The 20,636-nt window shown below is 37.6% G+C and overlaps 1 protein-coding gene across 4 annotated transcripts; it reads left to right on the plus strand.

Moving 5' to 3' along the window:
* The first annotated feature begins 771 nt into the window (after positions 1-771).
* On the plus strand, positions 772-20,251 carry IRF3 (interferon regulatory factor 3). Of its 4 annotated transcripts, none has more exons than XM_026669639.2 (11): positions 772-1,059; positions 1,241-1,318; positions 1,925-2,121; positions 10,004-10,181; positions 10,293-10,384; positions 10,968-11,022; positions 12,913-13,017; positions 13,838-13,963; positions 14,274-14,648; positions 17,134-17,252; positions 19,184-20,251. In XM_026669639.2, exons 3-11 carry the CDS (start codon positions 1,957-1,959, stop codon positions 19,343-19,345), a joined length of 1,377 nt encoding a protein of 458 aa, XP_026525424.1. In that variant the 5' UTR covers positions 772-1,059; positions 1,241-1,318; positions 1,925-1,956; the 3' UTR covers positions 19,346-20,251. The 4 variants fall into 4 exon arrangements, with proteins under 4 accessions (XP_026525424.1, XP_026525425.1, XP_026525429.1 ...); XM_026669640.2 differs by having other exon boundaries at positions 773-1,059; positions 12,916-13,017; XM_026669644.2 differs by having other exon boundaries at positions 785-1,059; positions 12,916-13,017; positions 13,850-13,963.
* Positions 20,252-20,636: the final 385 nt, after the last annotated feature.

The following is a 20,636-nucleotide window of genomic DNA, read 5'->3' on the forward strand; positions in this document are numbered from 1 at the left end:
TGGAAAGCGGAGTTTGGGTGCTGAAGGAATCCTCGCGCCTTAGTTTCGTCGAAGTGGAGGGGTGGCTTCGAACGAAGAGCCGTCCCGATGTCGGTGGAGTCTCGCGTTACTCAGGAGGAGATTAAGAAAGAGCCCAAAAAACCATCGACTGCAAGAAGGTACAAAGGAGGAGTTGAAGGTGGCGGGGAGAAGCGGGGGACGGCTGGCTGATGGCTGGCCCCTACCCGGTCCTTGAAAAAGTGTTTCTGCGTGAAACTGGTCCCGGGTACAAAAAAGGTTGGGGACCACTGATCCAAGTCATTCCCAGCTCCATTACAATGACACCTGCAGAATCCTGGAGGTGGGAGGGTCTTTCATGAATATGACAGCACCCCAATGGAGGTTGCCAGTAGCTGTTCTTTTGAGGCCATTCAAATGAGAATAGGAACCCACCAGTATTAATCCTTGCTCATGTATTGCTTTTAGCTGCCCACGCTGATGCCCACTAGATGCTCATGCAATGCCTCAGCTAGCTTGGCCAAATATACATCCAGGCAGGCAGGTGGTCCAGGCTCCTCCAAGACTCTCTTTTTAGCAAGATAGTACCTCCCCTTGCAGTGTTGCAGAGGTGGCTATTCGTTTTCTTTGGGAAGAAAATTAGCAGCGTTATGCACCCATTTCACACTTGGGAGTTATTCTGGAAGCCCATCCCCTCCTCTAAAATTCCTAGGCAATTTCTCACAGCTTTCCCCAAACTGGCACCGGGAAATGACGTTTATCCAGGTCTCCGTCTACTCCAATCGGCACGATTTCTTAGATTCTTCTCACCACGGGTTTCTGGCTAGCGAAATATTGCTTTCCTAAAAGAAAAAGAAAAAAAGGGGGGAACTGCCTCCCTGATAGGTGGTTTCTTCAGACGTAAGGGGAAAAAAAAAAAAAACCCTCGGAGGAGGCGTGCCCAATTGAAGGTTTCTGAGCCAGGAAATCGAAACTAAGTGTGTGACGGGGAGAGGGGAGCTTGTAACCTCTTTGTTTGTTTTTTAACCGCTCGATCGAAGCAGAGATCCCGTAGAGAAAGAGGTGAGTACTTCATTGGGGAGGGGGACCCTCGGAGTTCGGGAAGGCGCTCAAGCTGTCTTTACCCCGATGATAAAGGTGCCGAAGTCTCCTGCAAGTACTCTCCATCTTCCAGATCTGAAATCAAAATACGCGAGGCCCACCAAATAACAGTTCTTCATTGTGGTCTTTCTAAAATTTACAGAGCAATCTGACGTTTACTTCGAAGTAAATTCTCCCCCTGCACACTTCCAGACGGGAAGCGGCCGAAGGTTGCCCAAAGGTTTGTGCAACTATTCCATCTTTTTTTTTTTAAATTTCAAGAATAGTAGAGCTATGGATGAGAGAGTTGGTTGTTCAGATGTCCGGAAAATGTGAATGAAAAAAGGTTATTGCAAGAGGATCAGCATCTTGTTTAGGAGTAGAGAAGCAGCCTAAACTCGCTGTTGCTTAGAGCTTTTCACAAGCAATTGTCCTCTGTGTTTGGACTACAGTTCTCCTGCTGACAGTGAAATTCTGGAAGGTTTAGTCATCTGGGCAGCTGCAGATTGGGGAAGTAGTCGTTCATGGCAAGGGATTGCAAAAAACAGAAGAGAATAATTGTAGCTGTGGGGTCCTTGCACCAAGCTCTCAGAGTTTGGTGATATTTTTGCAGCCATTTCATTACCCTAATAGGTAACATCAGTGCACATCTGTACACATCCCTGATGTTGTTACATAGTTTGTTCATGAAATTTCAGCATGAAAACAACCAAGCTAAGAGACGACCAAGGACCCCACGATTAGCAATTCAGGATGTTGCATGCCCAAAATTTTTCTCCATGCACCAAGAGCATTTTTCCACATTTCCCCAGTGCATTGTGTTTATGATTCAGTTCTTTCCCCACAGATTTGAACTGACAGCACATCTGTATATCTCCAATGGGTACTCAGAAGCCTCTCCTTGTGCCCTGGCTGATAGAGCAATTGAACAACCAGCGATACCCAGGTGTGTCCTGGCTCAACTCAGAAAAAACACTTTTCCGAGTGCCATGGAAGCATGCCTCACGGCAGAGCACTAACCCAAGGGATTTTCAGATCTTTGAGGTAAGCTTGTGGAGATTTCTTCCTCTGATAGATGTGTGTTACCTCCCATGTGATTAATTGTTCTCATTGTCAGAAAATTTCTCCTTACATCAAACTTGGATCTCTCTTTAACGATCTTCCGGTCCATTGCTTCTTGTCCTGCCTTCTGGTGCTTTGGAAAATAAATCAACCCCCTCTTCTCTTTGACAGCCCTTCAAGTACTGGAAGAGAATTGTCACCTAATCCTTTTATTCCATAGGTTGGACATTCCTAGCTCCCTTAATTGTTCATCATTTGATTTACCTCCCAAGCCTTTATCATCCTTGTTGCTCTTCTCTGCACACTTTCCAGGGTTTCAACATTTTTTTTTTTTGTATCATGGTGACCGTAAGTTGATGTAGTATTCCATTTTGGCCTCACTATTGCTGGATAAAACAGTACTGTCACTTCTCTTGATTTCATGCTATTCCTCTGTTGATGCCACCCAGGACTGCATTGGCTTTTTTGGTAGCTTATTGCTCATAAGATGAATTGGACTGAGAGAGAGTGACTGGCCCAAGGTCATGGCTAAGGCAGAACTTGAACTTGTGCTCTCTTGCTTTCTAGCCAGGTGCTTTAACTACTAGACCAAACTGTCATTCTTCAATTGGTGATGGCAAGTCTATGTTTTTTCTGATGGGTCTCTGAATTATTCTGTATTGTTGTGGTGGTGGGCTTTGAATCAGCCTTGACACCTAGTGGTTACATGGACAGATACATTAATTATTATTTTTTTAAACAAATTTTATTAATTTTTAAAAGCATACAAAACATACAAGATAAACATAAAACCTTTTTTCTAAAAATTTATAAAAATTATTTGAAAGTTTTACAACATTAACACATTTCCCTACAATCACATATTTTCCCTTTCTAACTTGCTTTATTTTCTTCTATCTTTCTCTCCATTGTCCTTTTCTAACCTTTCTCCAAGGTTTTATTAACTCATTCAAACATAAACACATAAGAACACAAAACATATAAACATAAAAAAAAAACATCTTTTCTGAAAGTTGCTTAATCCCGGGTCAAAACTCTTTGTACAGACACCAACTCAAATTCATATTCATTTTATATGCCATTCCATATCATTATTACCATTTTCAATTTTTTATATAGCTTCTTCTCTCTCTTAGATTCTCTTAATTTTATTTTATTTATCTCATCTCAATTCAAATCATAATATTTATTATTCTTTGTCTGTTTATTTCCAGCTATCGATTTATCTTTCTTCTTTAAAAAAAAAAGCTCCTGTACACTAATTGGAGTATGACGCCTTTACCTCTTTCCCCTACATTTATAATACTTAATATAAAATACCTAACTTACATTGGGATTCTATTTGGTACATTCTAAAATTATACAATATTATCAATACCAATACTAATCTGTTCATTAATATTCATATTCTTTTATATCATAAACACTTAGCACATTACTTTTCAATTAATTAACATACTTTTGTGGGAGCACCTACTTTCCATAATTATTCCCCCCCACGTCACATATTTTAAATCATTATTTCATTAAGGTATTCCTGCTTCTTCTACTTCAAATCTCTCCTTTCAAAAAAAAAAAAAAAATTCCACTGAAATAACACAATCTAATTAATATTGACATTCATTTGTATCTTTCTCTCCAACTCCTTTATATCTTAACCATTTTATCCATTTCAATTAAATAACATGCCTTTTGGGAATACTTATATTTTCCACAATTATTCCCCCCCCCCCCATCATATCTCAAATCCTTATTTCATAAAATGTTCCCCTTTTCTTAAGACAAGTTTCACTAAGTTATATTAAACATTTTATCACACTTTAAATTACACATTATTTCCAATTTTCTAAAATTATTTCTAAATACAAATATAAAAAACAATCTTATGTGCCTTTAGAATCCCTTTATCAATAAAGTTTACCCATTATCTCTAAAAAAACTTTTGTTTCTTTACATCTTGCTCTCTACTATTGAGGCTTCTCGTCCCCTTTCTCCCTTGCTTATTCTTAATTAATTATGTAAGGTAGACTAGATCAAGAAACCCAGGCCTGAGAAAAAATAACTGGCCTGAATTCACCCAGCTAGCTTTTATGCTTAAGGGAGGACGAGTCCTTTAACTGTAGATGAAAACGATACGTCTTTGGGGACCTTGGCAGGTGTTGCTGTATTCCTAAAGGAAGCTTTCCCAATATGGGGCCCTTGAGATACATTGGACTCCCATAATTCCCTAGCCAAATGGGTAAGAGTAGAAATAGTTTTGTATCTATGATATCATGCTCAGAAAGCATTAAGATGTTGTATTGTGGCAGAGGTGCACATCTGAGCTACCCAGTAGCTTTTATTGTGATACAAAGGAGAAATAATTTCAGCTGTGACTTGTGAGAAATATAATCAATTATATTTAAGTTTCATTACACTTTTGTCTTGACTACAAGAGATCCTCTTGGGTTCCAAAAGGTTAAGTATTCATTTGCTAGAACAGTTTTTCTCAGTCACAGGAATATGCTGACTGGGGAATTCTGGGAGCTCAAAACCACATATCTGTGGGGATGCAATACATGCACAATAGGAGCAGAACTTCTATCACTATGTCATGCTTGCCATCTTGCAGATTTTGAGATTCCCAAAGGGAGATAAGTAACTTGTATCGTGGTGAATGATATAATCAGCACTTTCTGCACCTTAGTGTCATGTCTCATTGATAACATGGTGACTTGTACTAGTCACCTATGCCCGTTGGTCAGCCCCACTTTGACCTGAACAATTTTGCAGGTAAAAAACTACTTTTATTGAAACTTGTTATGATATGTACAGAATAACCCTTGAGTAACAAGGATATGCACATGGAAACGTTTATGAGAATAGTTATGAATAATTATATAATAATTATATATTATAATGCTGATCTCAATGTATTTGCTCTTAGACTAGGTACAAACACTTCATGATAGTCCTTATCTCGCTGAGCAAATCCTTGAGCAACCAATCTTTCTTTATGGGTAATAGTCCCATCCATACCAGTCTTTATTTTATACACCCATTTGCAACCTATTGCACACTCGCCTGGTGGTAACTTTACATCCACATACACCTCTCAATCCTTTAACGATTTTAACTCCCTATTCATAGCTTCCTGCCAAGCTACCTGATCCTTTGTAGGATACAGTTTTATTTCATTGAAGTTAGAAGGTTCTGTCTTACCCTGACATACAATGCTTGCTTGAAATCTGTCAGGTGGACATCTCCCCCTAGTTGACCTCCTGGGCAACTCAGTACATGTTGTTGGCATGTCCTCTTCCTTTACCTCCCCTATCAAATCCTCGTCTTTTACAGTCATAGAGGGTTCTTCTATTGAGGATTCCTCCATTGAGGATTCCTCCACCATCTTATCATCAATATTATTATCAGGATTATCTGTAAACAATGGAGTCTCAACAACAACACTATCCTGTACCTTATTATATTCCTTTTCAAGCTTTCTCCAGCCAACATGCTCCAGAAATTTAGCACTTGCACTGCAATACACATCAGTAGTACCTGGCTCCCAAAATCTAAATGATCTATGATTAGCTTCATAACCTACAAAATATAATTTTCTCACTCTATGTTGTCCCTTTTGCCTTACTTGCGTGGGAATATGAACCCATGCTGGGTTTCCAAATGTATGTAAATAATTGAGATCTGGCTTTTTTCCATTCCAACGAGTAAATGGTAATTCACCAGTCATTGAATTCACTACATTATTCAAAACATGGTTAGCACACATTATTGCTTCACTCCAAAGTTTCTCTGATAAACCAGAATCTGAAATCATAGTCCTAGCCATAGCCTGTAATGTTTGTCCTGTACGTTCAATATATGAGTTACGTTATGGTCTATAAGGAGCAGAATGCTTATGTTCGATGTCAGCTTTCTGTAACATGGCTTCAAATTTTCTATTGGTAAATTCAGTACCATTATCTGTTACTAAGCTAATAACTTTCTGTTTTTTTCCTTTCAGCAAATTTTAGCCAGTTTACAAAATGCTGGTATGTTTCTATTTTCGTTTTCATTAAATAACAAACCATATCTGGAAAAATGATCAATTATACTTAATATGTAACAGGCTCCACCTAAATTAGGTTTCTTAGGTCCAATAATATCAGCAAAAACAACCTCTAATGGTTCACTGGTTTTGAATCCATTTACCCTATTTGCAGGAGTTACCTTGCTTTTTTCTTGATTGCAAACATTGCAATTTAAATACTTTGTACAAGGTTTTAATTTTATACCATTAGATAACTCAACAGTTTTCTTTAGCATTTTGAAATGTATATGCCCCATACATCTATGGAGCAGATGAATACATTCATCATGAAGCCTTTTATTCTCATAAACTGAGTTAGCATTCATTAATGGATTATCATGTATAATAAATCTTGCAGTAACGCTTTTACCCTGTTTTTCAATTAAACATTTATCTCCCTGAAAGGTTACAACAAATCCTGCTTTTACTATTGCTCTTACAGATAGCAAGTTAAATATTAGTCTAGGTACATATAACATTGGTAAACGTGCATTAATACATGAACAATATGCAGTACCTTCTCCAGATGCTCTCAATTTCCATCCATTAGCCAATGATACATGCTGTTTACTCTTTGTCATGTTAACAAGCCTCTCTTTACTTTTAGTTATACACTGTGATGCTCCACTGTCAACTACCCATATATCATGGTTTACAGTTATAGTTGTACTTGATATGGCTAAACTAGCATCTTTATAAGCTCTCTGTATATTAATAGCATTCTGTTTCTTACCCTTTTTACAGTATCTGGCTATATGACCTTTAGCCCCACAAGAAAAACATTTCCTAACAATATAGGCAGTTGAAGACAGTTTTTCTTCCTGTGGTTGTCTTTCTCTCAGTTGATTTCTATCTTGCCTTCTTCTTGACTCTTCTAACAGTCTTCCAGTTATGCCAGTCAATGTAAGTTCATCTCTGTTTAAAACTTCCAGTGAAGACACATAATCATCATAAGTTTCATCCAAAGAAGAAAGAATGATGTAAACTTGATGCAACTCCAAGAAAATCAGCTCCTTTTCTTGTAGCTCTTATAAAGTCCTTTTCATAAACTCCAAATGAGCTAACATATCGCACCTTTTATAAGACGGGCTCGAAACAGTTTACGTGTAAGGTATATGTGTGTACCCACACTATCTCGAACATCTTCAAAATGTCCCAACACCTAGCAGCAGATTCTTCACCATGAATATGGACTAACTGCTGATCACTCAGTGTCAGTCCAATTATACCGTGTTTCTCATATAATAAGGCCGGGTCTTATTTTTTTTTGAGCCTCGAAAAAATGGCTAGGCTGTCTTTTCGGGGGTGACTTAATCCCCCCCCCTTGCATCTTTGGGCGGGCGGGCAGCGACGGCTTGGATGTTGACCTCGGCGTTGGTGGGGCACTTCGTATCGGGGTCAACGCAGGCAGCACCATATCCGGGTGTGCAACAAAAGTACTTCCTAATGGTAAGTCCCCCCCCACCATTCCCCCCCCATTTCGCATGTTTTAATATAGGCCTTAATTTGGGGGAGGGGCTTAATTTCATTTCATGCCTAGAAAACATGCTGGGACTTCCTATTGGGGGAGGCCGTATTGTTGGAGAAACAGGGTACTAAGAGCCTTTTCATTATCCCGGTTAAAGTCAGCTATTTTCTTTTCATCTTCATCATTCAGTGGGTCCTAAGCTGTTACATCTGGTGGACTATTAACTACAGTCCATAATCCGTCTTTATGCAGAAGTAGGCTGCACTTCATAGACCAGGAAACATAGTTTGTTCCATCCAACCGGGTTATCAGGGATATACTGGTTGACTGTTCTTGTGCCATTGGTAGTTTAACAATATACCGCAATCAGCTGTCTGAATATGAAACTGTATATTCACACTGATTCTCAATATCTCTCTGGGCCCATAACCAATGTTATGATATGTATAGAATAACCCTTGAATAACAAGTATATGCACATAGAAACGTTTATGAGAATAGTTATGAATAATTATCCAGCCACACACAGATACACTAAATTGAGTTAAAATTTACTTTAAGAAATAGCACAGTCCAATAAATGGTCCAGGTCATATACATTTTACAGTCCAAAGAATATCCAATTGCAAAGTTCTTACCAGTTGCCTTTGTCATTTACAGTAAACAAAAATATCAAAGTATAAGTACAGCATAAATACAACAGAGAACCTTAGACAGCAATAGAATGTCAGAGAAACAGAATGTCAGAGAGACAGAATGTCAGAGAGAGCAAGCTATGATCTCTAGCTCCCTCTTATGGTAATTTGCAATATAATCAACCAGTCGGAATATAGTATAAATTGGGTCGCCAACCTTTTGGACCTCAGGGTTTTAGATCCCAGGGACCACTAACTGGTTCTGTGGGCATGGCCTAATTTGTGGGTGTGGCGTGGTGGTCATGTGACTGGCTGGGCATGGCTTGTATGTAAATATTATAAATATTTATATAAATATTGAATTGTTTATAAAAAAGAGCCACTTTTACTGAAAATCAGGCAAAGCAGGTAGATTGAGTTGCTCACAGAATCACAGATTCACTCGGAGATCTATCTATCTGCCATTGGCTAGCTCAGTCTGTCACATAAAATTTGCTTGCAAGCAAACTCATAAAATTTGCTAGCAAGCAAACTCCCAAAATTAACTCACAACACACCATGCATGTAAATATTGAATTTTTTATTTAAAAAAGAGCAACTTTTACCCAAAATCAGGCAAAGCAGGCAGGCAGATTGAGTTGCTTACAGAATCACAGATTCATTCAGAGATCTATCTATCTGCCATCAGCTATCTCAATCTCTCAAATTTGCTTGCCGTGAGTCTGCACTGAATTTACTTGCAAGCAAACCTTCAGTCCTAAGGGAGGTTCGGCTGTGCTGAGCCAAAGATCTAAAGACTAGCTAGAAAGCAAAAAATCCAACCATTTCATGCTTCCTAGCTAATCTAAATCTCCCGGCACAGCAGAACAGATGATGGTTGGAAAAAGGAAGCAATTTAGCAGGCAAGTTTACCGGGTAAGGAGTAAGTGGGTGGGGAGGGTTCCGGTGGGCCATGTGGGCGGTGCAGCCTTTGTGGGGGTGCTCTGGGGGTGAGATTTTTCTGTGGCCCACCAAAATTTTCTCACAGCCCAGTGGGCCGTAGCCCACCGGTTGGCGACCGCTGGTATAAATCAATACAGTGATTTTTTCTTAAAGCTACAAACATACATTGTTGGTTTATATATTGCCAACCCAACTAATTGGTGGACAGATTCCTAACAAAACTGGCTATAATAGAATTTCACAAGTCTGATTATATTGTACTTCTTTCTACTACTTATGGTTCAGTGAATTCAGGAGGTGTTTGTCTAAGCTACTTCCTAATATTATCTGCCTCTTATGGAGTTGATCTTATCTCCATCAAGCTTTTTTTCCATATTCTCTACACCTTTAAAAGGCATTTGATTACTGAGCCATATGTTTTAACCACTTTCAGAAGACAATCCCTGAAAGTGGCTAAAGTAGAAAAATATTTTTGCAACGAAAACTGCAAATATTATTATCGTTTGTTAAAAATGAAGAAAATTGCTGCTGCATAAACTTTCCTTAATCATATGACTTGGTTTTCCCAGCATACTAAGCTACAAATCACAAATTATAAATTATATCTTATAAATTGTAGAGGCTGAATTCACAAAATGCACTAAGTCGAGACAGAAGCAGGTCAGATTTTGGTCTATTGGATGAACTCTGTCACATGTAGGAAGAGAAGCTAGGCATGGTGATTGGAGACTATACTGTTGCCTTTCTGCCTAGGATTGGGCCATTGCTAGACACCTTTACAACCCAGAAATAGATCCTCGGACTCCTTCAGAATGGAAAAGGAACTTCCGCTCTGCTTTGAACCGAAAAGATGGTATTGAGATGGTGGAGGATAAGAGCACTGACCCTGAAGATCCTCACAAAGTCTATAAAATCAGCGTTAATATTGACAGTAAGGAATTAACCTCAGAAAGCTTAGCATCTACCAAGGACAATGTAATTTAAAAAATGGGGAATTGTGGATCCGAGTGAAAAAATAATTGCTTGTTACTTTCTTATACAGACCTAAATAATCCAGCTGTGGAGGTTATTCATGCACCATTGATTCCAGCTGAAAATAGGAGGTCACAGGGAATGAGTTCATCATTTAGTCAGGTAAGTTCTTTCTCTCACCTGATAATCAGGTTCCCTTCCTTTGCTGGAGCTTTTCAAACACTCAGTATAGCATATTGTCTCCTGGCAGAATGAAGTTGTAGTATCTTCTTATATCTTTAAAGATTTAACTAGCCCCTTGTTTACAACAACTTTTCAAAAGCCTTTCTTTGTGTTTCTTCTGCTTAACACTTAAGTGGCAGTGCTTATTGGTATGTGCTACATTTCTGTCCCGGGAAAATGTTTCCAACATAGCTTACATACTGGAATGGTCAAAAGAAAATGAAAAAAAGAACATTTTGTCACTCTGGATCTCATTCTGGATGGAGGAGGAGGGCAAGGGACTAGATCAGGTGCATCCAACTTGTGGCTCATGGGCTGCATGTGGTCCTGGAGAGCTAGTAATGCGACCTCATAAGGTTGTAAACTTTTCACATTATGATGTGCATTTATATGCATTAACTATATTATATATTTTATACATGGCCCATGACAATTCCTCATCACTTAGTGTGGGTCAGGTAAGCCAATAGGTTGGACATGCCAAGACTAGATGCTTTTTCTGATCTTTCCTCCTGTTCTTCAGGATGAAACACAGGAGAATGTGCTGAGTCCCTTGGATTGTTCCAGTTTTGATAATGGTGAGCAATGGGAATCTAAAGGATCATATTAAATATCAATTTTTCACGATGATGAACATAATAATTGGAGATAATATATGTAAGGATTACAAGATACAACCTAAAACAAAATCTGAGATTCTCCTTCAATGATTTCAGTGCAGCCAAAAACGTAATATGAGTTTTTAAAAAAATCAAAAGCCAAGTAGAACATTTAGAGACCTGGTCACGTTTTGAAACGCTTATAATACAAAATAAAGAACTTCTGTTGGGGCATACATATAAGATAGTCACTGAAATGTGATTCAGAAATAGAATAAATTAAACATACTTCTATGTTTAAAAGCATTCAGAATCTAAATATAAAAGGCAAAAAAGGGAACATCAATAGAAGACAAATTTATTTACAAAATTAGTATGACATGTTTTATTGGTATTTTATTCCTGATAGCTAACATGAATAATGTTAAGATGAAAATGTAATAATCAGTTGGAGAATTTTTTCATATTTGAAAGTAGTGTCATAAAGCCCGGCAATTTTGGCAGATTCTACACCAAAAAATGAAACAAATTTAAAATATTGACTTTTCTTTCTCACCAACATATCTAAACTTTACGTTCCTAAGAAAAATACTGAATTGACTTTATATGTGATAACACCCACTAGTACATTTTATACTTTCCATTGGAAAGTAATGGAAGTGACTCAGTTCCTTCTTGGGTAGCCACAAACCAAGGGTTATTGGGTGTATGTATTAATGAATAGAATAGAATAGAATAGAATAGAATAGAATAGAATAGAATAGAATAGAATAGAATAGAATAGAATAGAATAGAATTTTTTATTGGCTAAGTGATTGGACACACAAGGAATTTGTCTTGGTGCAAATGCTCTCAGTGTACATAAAAGAAAAGATACATTCATCAAGAGTTAAGAATCATAAGCTACAACACTTAATAATAGTCATAGGGTACAATAAGCAATCAAATGTCAAAATAACTTCCTATTTAAAGTTTGACATTAATGTGAGAACCATTTATGAAGTATAATTTGCACATAGACTTCTGCTATATTCTATCTAGTATTTGGGATCTCCCTTACATAAGATTTTAAAGCTCTACAATATAAACTTCAGACTGCTTCAGATTAGCCCTCGACTTACAGTCATTTGTTTAATGACCATTGAAAGTTACAAAAAATGACTTATAACCATTTTTCATGCTTATGACTGCTGCAGCATCCCCAAGGTCATCTGATTAAAATGCAGACACTTGGCAACTGGCTCATATTTATGACAATTGCAGGGTCCCAGGGTTATATGGTCACCTTTTGCGATTTGACAAAGTCAATGGGGAAACCATATTCACTTTACAACCTTGTTACTAATGTAACAACTGTGACAAGAGTTGTAAAATGGGGCAAAACTCATTTAACAACCATCTCCCTTAACAACAGACATTTTGGGCTCAATTGTGGTCATAAATCAAGGACTACCTATAGCTAGAAATCATTATTTTGACTAGTGTTCCTTACATTGGCTGTTTTTCTTAATTTCTGACTTGATTTTAATTATAGTTTTTAAAGTGCCAACATGATGCAAAATAACATATATTGTATCAATTAAATGTTAAAAATAACAAATATTGTTAATTAAGATTTTGTAACTAATTATGTAATGTTTGTAATTTGTACAGCTCAGTTTTTTCTCCTTTTTTAGTCTTGTTCTTAAATGTCTTTAAAATAAAATGGTAAATGGAGATCAAAAGATAGGCTGCTGTTTGAGGAATGGTCAAAAGGGGGGAGCAGATGAGGTTATTTTGTATTTTGAAAAAGTCCAAATTATTTCTTGTTTGGGTTTGAAGTTTTTGTTATGTCTCTCTGCTTCTACAATACTTCATTTTTGGCCCTAGAAGAAGACTCTCCAATATGGTATCAAACTCTATCCAAATTGGATCTGGATAGTTCTACAACACCAATGACTCCATTGGAACCAACCGTGGGAACCAATGAATTTGGTAAGCTTCCTGAATGTAGGGGAAATTCTTGATTGTCTTGTGGTTAGAGAAGTTCCATTCACACAGAATAATAACCTAAAGCCAAAAGAACCATACCATTTCATAGACAATAAACTCAGTTTTGAACTTTGAAAACTACATTTTATGCTTTAATGCTGAGTGAACCAAAACCTTATCATGTAAGCATCATGTGCCAATCTAGATATTATAAAATAATAATAATAATAATAATAATAATAATAATAATAATAATAATAATAATAATAATAATAATAATAATAATAATAATAATAATATGAAATACACAGAATTTATCTTTCAGGAGGAATGATGATTAGGTGCTTTCACAAAATATAAATTGTTCTTGTTTTCTAAATTACCGAGAAACGTGAATGACAGTTGGAAGAAAGACAAGAACTGGGTTGGGGACTGGAATGCCGTTCTGGTGAAGAATGAGGATTGTGATAGTCAGAAACAAACTTTCAAGCTTCAGTTCCACTAGACTAAAATCTGCTTGCTCTCTCAAGGTTTAAATCCTAGATGCATTAAATCAGAAAGAATCTAGCAGCATTTTTTCACCCAAAATTTATAAAAAAAATATTATCTATCATGAGATACAGCTCACTTCATGAAATGCCTAGAGTAAACATAGTGATACAGAATTTATATTGAGACAAGAGCTTAGGTGATGAGGGATGGGGGAGAGATGAGTGCAAAAATTGTTATTCCTCAGCTTCCAAATCTCCATACTTAAGTTTCTAGTTATAAACCCATCAGTTTTAGTTTCTTAATATATATATATATATATTGTTTTGTAAAGTTCCATATTCAGGAATGGCAGCAGAAAATACAATTGGCTATGGAAACCCACCTTCATCCAGTTTAGAATTGTATTCACCTATTGCCATGAAGTCACCATTGGAACAACTGATAACAACTCCATTTCGTAAGTTTCCTGAATCTAGTGGAAATACTAAGTCCTCCTGCAGGATAGTTGTGGAAAACTTGGTAAGAGAATTTTGATATCTTAAGAAACTGGAAAACCCCTGGCTCTGTAGGTATGGCTGAATTAACCAGTCAGCATAGCCAGTACTGAATAGTGCTGTAAGTTGCAATTTAGAATCACATTCAGTATTCTTTGGCACAAGTGTACTGTATTAGTGGTTATTTACAGCAGTAAAAGTTTTGTGTGTTTGTGTGTGAACTAATAAAAAGTACTGTCTGTACCCTGAGAATGTGGATTTCCTTCTTTTTAGAGACAGATTTTGAGGTTCGGACTTTTTATCGAGGTCGTCAGGTGTTACATAAAGTGATCGATAAAGTGAACTCCCGAGGCCTGTGCTTTGTGCCTCCTGGTGCCTGTGGCAATTATCTTGATTTGACAGATGTATCATTGCCTGACCCTAGCATTTTGAATGATAAGCTGCAAGCAGAGTACACACTTCGCCTTCTCAAAGGAGTGTCTCCAGGTGTGCTTCTCCGCATCGAGGAAAACCAACTGTGGGGCATGCGCACAGGTACTTGCCATGTCTACTGGAGCCAATCTGAAATTCCGGAAGATGGCATACAGCATGGAAACCTACTAAAGGAACAGTTTGTTCCCATTTTCAATCTGCAGCTTTTCGTATCAGGTATGCTAAGGTGGTTTTTACCCAATTCTAAGAATGCTACTTCAGATGTCCGTTAATTTTACTTGTGCTAAAGTAACTACTAAACATTTATCCAAGGGTTCATTGAGCTTTTGCTACTAAAAGAGCCTGGAATGAACAAATTATTTAAATTCCCAAATAATATACGTAGCTTGTCCTGGAGTGATTTGTGTGGCTGTTAAGAGTAAACCCAGACTTGATGGCATATAATCCATGTGGCTCAGGCAATAATCAAAGATTGACAGGTTAGAACACGGCACTTTTGATTTCTTCCTGCAAACAGACCGGGGAATCAATTTAGAAGAAAAACATTCTGCCTAATGTAATATAATAGGATATAAGCAAACATCTTCTCTATTCAGAAGTCCATTTGATTCTCATCCAATAAAAAAGAGGAAAGTGCATAATGAAAAAAAGAAACTTGGCTTTGGGCATGAAGGAAAGCAATCTTGTCCTTTAGAATCCTTTTTGAAGAACTCAATATTAATGCTTATAAAGTCAAACTATGGTTTGGTTTCATTCAGTTTTCATGTAGTCTTTTTGGGTTTTTTCATCTTTTTTTTAACTCAAGCTGCCAGAAATTGAGTCAGGCAGCCTTCTGCAAGTATTTTGTACAGACGCCACCCCTGAACTGTGTACAATTATTAGAAGGCCTCCAAATCTGCCTCAAGTTTCCCTCCCTCTCTTGAAAATTACACATACTTTCCAGGTGCAATCCAGCCCAAACTTTCAGAAACCTGAATTTAATTTAAAATCACTACAGATAATCCTCGACTTACATTCATCCATTTAGTGACCAAAGTTAAAGGGAAAAAGTAACTTATAACCAATCTTCACACTTAACAACAATGCACCCCCACAGTTATGTGATAAAAATTCAGGTGCTTGGCAACTGGCATGAATTTAGAACAGTTGCAATATCCTGGAGTCATCTGAATGCCATTTGTGACTTTCCCAGTTGGCTTCAAAGCCAACTGCAAGCAAAGTCAATGGGGGAAGCTTAATGGCCATTTAACAACTGCAGTCATTTCTCTAACAACATAGCAAAATAGGTTATAAATTGGGTGCAGTTCATTCAATAACCATCTTAACAACAACAGAAATTCTGATTCAGGAAGAGTCTTGCTTTCATTTCTCATCTTTTGATTTGATATTTCAGACCTTTGATTTCTGAGAGGTGTGTCATCAAAATATTGAAGATCATTGATTTTCCTCCAATCGTTACTCAAATTTTTGATTTTTAAAGTTTCAGCTTCTTTATGATCACTTTGGCATACAGATTGAATAAGAAATCCAAAAGAATACCACCTTTCTGCATTCCATTCTCTACCTTGAAACAATTTCTATACAGTGGCTTTCTGAATTGAGTGGGTACAGTGACTGCACCAACTTGACCAGATGCATTAACATTCTCATGTCTTTTACGACTCTATAGTTTGCTGTAATCAATACAATTGAAAGATTTATAGTCATTAAAGCACATGTAGATGATCTTTTGATATTCTTGAGATTTTTCCATGATCCAGTGTAGATTTGCAGTGTGGTCACAAGTGCCACAATCCTTTCTGAAACCAGCTTAAACATCTGGAAATTCGTGTAGTTAATATGTTATGTGCGAGTGAGGTTTCCCATTTTCTCCTTCTTTCTACACACAAATATGCAATCAGACTGTATTTGTGCATAACATTTCAATTATGATTCACACACTAAGAAGAACCATTATGGGTTTTTATGATTGCTTAGGGGGCATACTCAGGCTATTTACCTCTGACTTACAGTGTGTCCCTGTTTTTGCCATGCTTTTTCTAGATCTGTGGTCCACAGATAATTGAACTATCTATGGGAACCCATAAGTTTTCATTAAATTAAAACGTGCAAAATGGCCACTATAGGTTGTCTTTGACTTACGTCTACAGTGGAGTCCAAAATTTCTGTTGTTAACCAAGGCAGTTTGGTTCCATTTTACAACCTATTTTGCCCCAGTTATTAGGTGAATCATTGTAATTGTTAAATGAACCGTGCAATCATTCAGATAATCTGACTTCCCCTATTGACTTGGCATGTTAGAAGCCAGCTGGAAGGTTACAAACGGGATCAACATGGCCCTGGGACAATGCAAGTGTCATAAATACATGCCAGTTGTCAGGTGCCCTAATTTTGGTCATGTGACCATGGCCATGTTGCAATGGTCTTAAGTATCAAAAAACAGTGATAAGCTACTTTTTTTCAGTGCTTCAAATGGTCACTAAACAAATAGTTATAAGTTGAGGACTCCCTGTATATTGATTCTAAATTTTGGGGATTTCACTGCTCCCTTTTTGTTAAACTTGAGGCATCCTTGGTAGTAGACATACAGCTTTCTCACCATGTGCATCCACTAATTGGGGAGTGGGTATTATATTTTCCTGTGGTGAGGTAACCAAATACAAGAAAAAAATCCCATCCACCTGTCTCTTTCTTCCCTCAGATTTAATTGGGTACATGGAAGGACGCAATGGTTGTCCTAATTACAATTGGTGGTTATGCTTCGGGGAAGAATGGCCTGACTCCAATTGTGTCTGGAAGAAAAAACTGATCATGGTACAAGTAAGTTCTTGTCCTAAAGTTCGTTAGATGTATATATATATATGTACATTTTCCCAGTATGCATTTCTCATTCTCCTTGTCTCCCAAGGAAATAGACTTTTGTGCAGCTGTAAAATAAATTGGACACATAAACCCAAAATGATGTGACATAAACCACATTTTCTATAATTTAAATAAAAAATAGCAGACTTCAGTAGTAGGACCTATGAAATGTTCTGTGCTGGGAATTGCATTTAGCACCTCCACCTTGACAAAGCAATACACTTTTTTAGCTATTTAACTATTAAATGGTTTTCATTATGATGGTTCAAATTATTGTGATTGTTGTTTGCTGGTTTGAGCACTTAATAAATAGAAAGGACACAAACCGAATAAATAAATAAAACCTGTGGAATTGAAATTGATTTAGAGATATGCTTTCTAATAACCAAAGATACGATTTCAGAGTTGTTCTTTTTGCCAAGATTAGTTCTACAGTGAAAATGAAACTTGTCTTTTCTATTTATCTGTGAGTCAGTTGAGATACAGATTAAGGAAGAATTGACTATTTCTGTACTTACAGTAACCAAGTTAACCTGTTTCTCTAAGTGCAGAAGAATATATAGTTTAGCCTTGAACTGAGGTTCCTGCACTTGATCAAAAGGGCATATTTACTGTTTGCTATTAACTGATTCAGTGATTTGATTCACACATTGTAATTATAGATCAGCGTTGATTCTTAGCATCCACTCAGATTTTCTTCACATATTTCATATACCGAGGTATAATTTCTTTACCCATAACCTAAGAAGTGCAAGATGGCTTGATTTACACAACACAATAGACATTGCACTGTATATAAATCCCACATCTGCTTAATGTTCACGATAGATTTGGAAGGATGGAAGAAGCAAGTCTGACTTTTTCTCAGCTATCAGCAAAACTATGAAAGGGAAAGGATTGTCTTTGTAGGGATAAGTTAAAGCGAGTCTCAGAAAAGATGGTTGTTTCCAAAGTGCTTCCAAAACAGTTTTGTTCTTTTGGCTGCTAATGAAGCAGCTTTTCTTTAAATCTCTCCTCCCTCTCATGTTATTCATTCCTACGTTCTGATTGGGTTTTTCTCCCCTCCCTTGTCTCAGCTACTTGTTCATTAATCCCTTCCATCTTTCTAAGGAAAGTAAACAAAGTTGTCCATTCTTCAAAGACCACAACAGTTGTTGCAGTGCAGTGATCTAAGCTGGGAAGTAAACAGGGTGGTGACCCAGTGGCCTTTTGAATGTTGACAATATCTCACATCTTGAGCAATTAGCTGTATTGGCTGGGATTGAAGCAAGCTGAAAAACAGAATCTAGCAAGCCAAAACTTCCCCATTCCTCACCTCAAGGCACTAGCAGAAGTCATAGAAACTAGACTTGCTTTTAGAGTAGCTAGATTCAGACATATTAAAGCAGAATATATTTCTAATTTATGGCTTAATATGCTATCCAAATACAATAATCCTAACCTACAGTTTACTGGCTATCACAGCTCTGTGATATTTATATTTACTATTTACTGTTTTCTCCTGTCACATTAAAATTTAGAACCCAAATGTTTACATTCGGAAAACAATGTAACATTTCTGAAACAGTGCCTTTAAGACTTAGCCAAAGGTTGGAGGGCCACATATGGTACATTACTAAACTGGAATATTGTATGACACTAACTCCTTTTGACTTATTCAACAAGCCATGGTTCAATGTGTGCACATCAAGATGAGATTTCACACTGAAACTTTCTACAATTGCAGATTTCAGAAATGACCACCTTCATTAGATGATTTAGTACAGATGAATAAAATGTAAATAATTGAATATAAGCAAGTTTTTCTCTCTCTTCCTCCCTCCCTCCCTTCTTCTCTCTCTCTCTCTCTCTTTCTCTCTCTCCCTCCCTCATCTCACCTTCATACCTAGGTAATTCCCAAGGTTTTAGAAACTCTTTGTGAACTGGGCAAAAGTCATGGGGCATCATCATTAAATGATAATGAACCAGACTTAAGGATTTCAGATTCTCTACAACAGCAACAATTTTTGGAGCAGCTGCGAAAATGGGAAGGAAAGATGGATACGGTTTAGAAACTAGCTATACTGTACTATACTACAATGTTGTCCGATATCATTCAACTACTTTTTGATTCTTCTACAGCAGAACGATATTTTGTCTTTCCTATGAAAAGCTGAACAATGAGAATTGAAATGCAGCCTGGAATTTTTGAGTTAATGTTTCTCTCCTCCTGCCAGGCTTCTGGTTTGGGGCCTATATACTGCCTGGAACTGTGATGGCGAACCTATGGATGCGTGCCACAGGTGGCATGCAAAGCCATTTGTGTGGGCATGTGAGCCCCAGCCAAACTTACTGGCGCTGTGCATGTGCACGCCTCCCAGCTTATTTTCGGCCCATTTGAGGCTACTTTTGCCCTCCTGGGGGCTTGAGGGAAGCCTCTGCAGAAGGCCAAAAAATGGGCCTTCCGGAAATACTGGAAGTGCCAAAACAGGCCCATTTTCAGCCTCCCGTGGCTGCAGAGGCTTACCTCAAGCCCCCAGGAGGGTGAAAACGGTCTCCCCGGGCTCCAGAACCATCTGAAAATGGGCACTTCTGTTATTTCCAGAAGGCCCATTTTTCGGCCTCTTGAGGCTGCAGAGGCTTCTCTTGAACCCCCAGGAAGGTGAAAACAGTCTCCCCTGGGCTCCAGAAACCCTCCGTACACTGCAAACGGGCACTTCCGGTTTTTTTTTGGAAGGCCTGTTTTGAGGGAGGACGAAAATGGCCTCAAATGGGTAGAAAGTCAGCTGGGAGGCGTGCACATGTGCAGTGCAGGTAAGGGGGCAAGGCGGGGAATTGTGCACACATGCACAGGGGGCATATTGCATTGTGAGTGCTGGCATGTGCACGCTTTCAGCACACCACAACAAAGAGATCACTGGTCTAGAATCTTAAAAAGTTTGTCTTGTTTGATCTAATAAAAAATTGCTTCATATTGATATTTTGATTTCCTCTTTTTCTTGCCGACGTACAGACAAGTTTTAATATTACACAAATTTCTCATCTGATTTAAATAGACATATGGAAACTTCAATAGCAATTTTACTGTTTTGTCTATTTTATACAATCTTGATTTTTTTTTTAATCCCCAGCAGTATGTCACTTAAAGACTTAGTGGTTTATTTGTTGGAATTTTGTCAAACTGGTATTGCAGGTGTTAAGTTCCATTATTAGTGTCCTTATCATGTCTTATCAAAAATCACTCTTTAATCCTCCTGCTACTGTTGCAATTTGCTTCTCAACTTCATATTGCTCCTTTTTCATCTAAATTGGAAACTGTGTATTATAATCCCACGATTGATGGATGTCATAGTCCAATGTATT

This window comes from Notechis scutatus, chromosome Z, assembly GCF_049901735.1.
Source record: "Notechis scutatus isolate UNSWTSFEM ecotype Mainland chromosome Z, rNotScu1.2, whole genome shotgun sequence".
In the NCBI taxonomy this organism is placed as follows: domain Eukaryota; kingdom Metazoa; phylum Chordata; class Lepidosauria; order Squamata; family Elapidae; genus Notechis; species Notechis scutatus.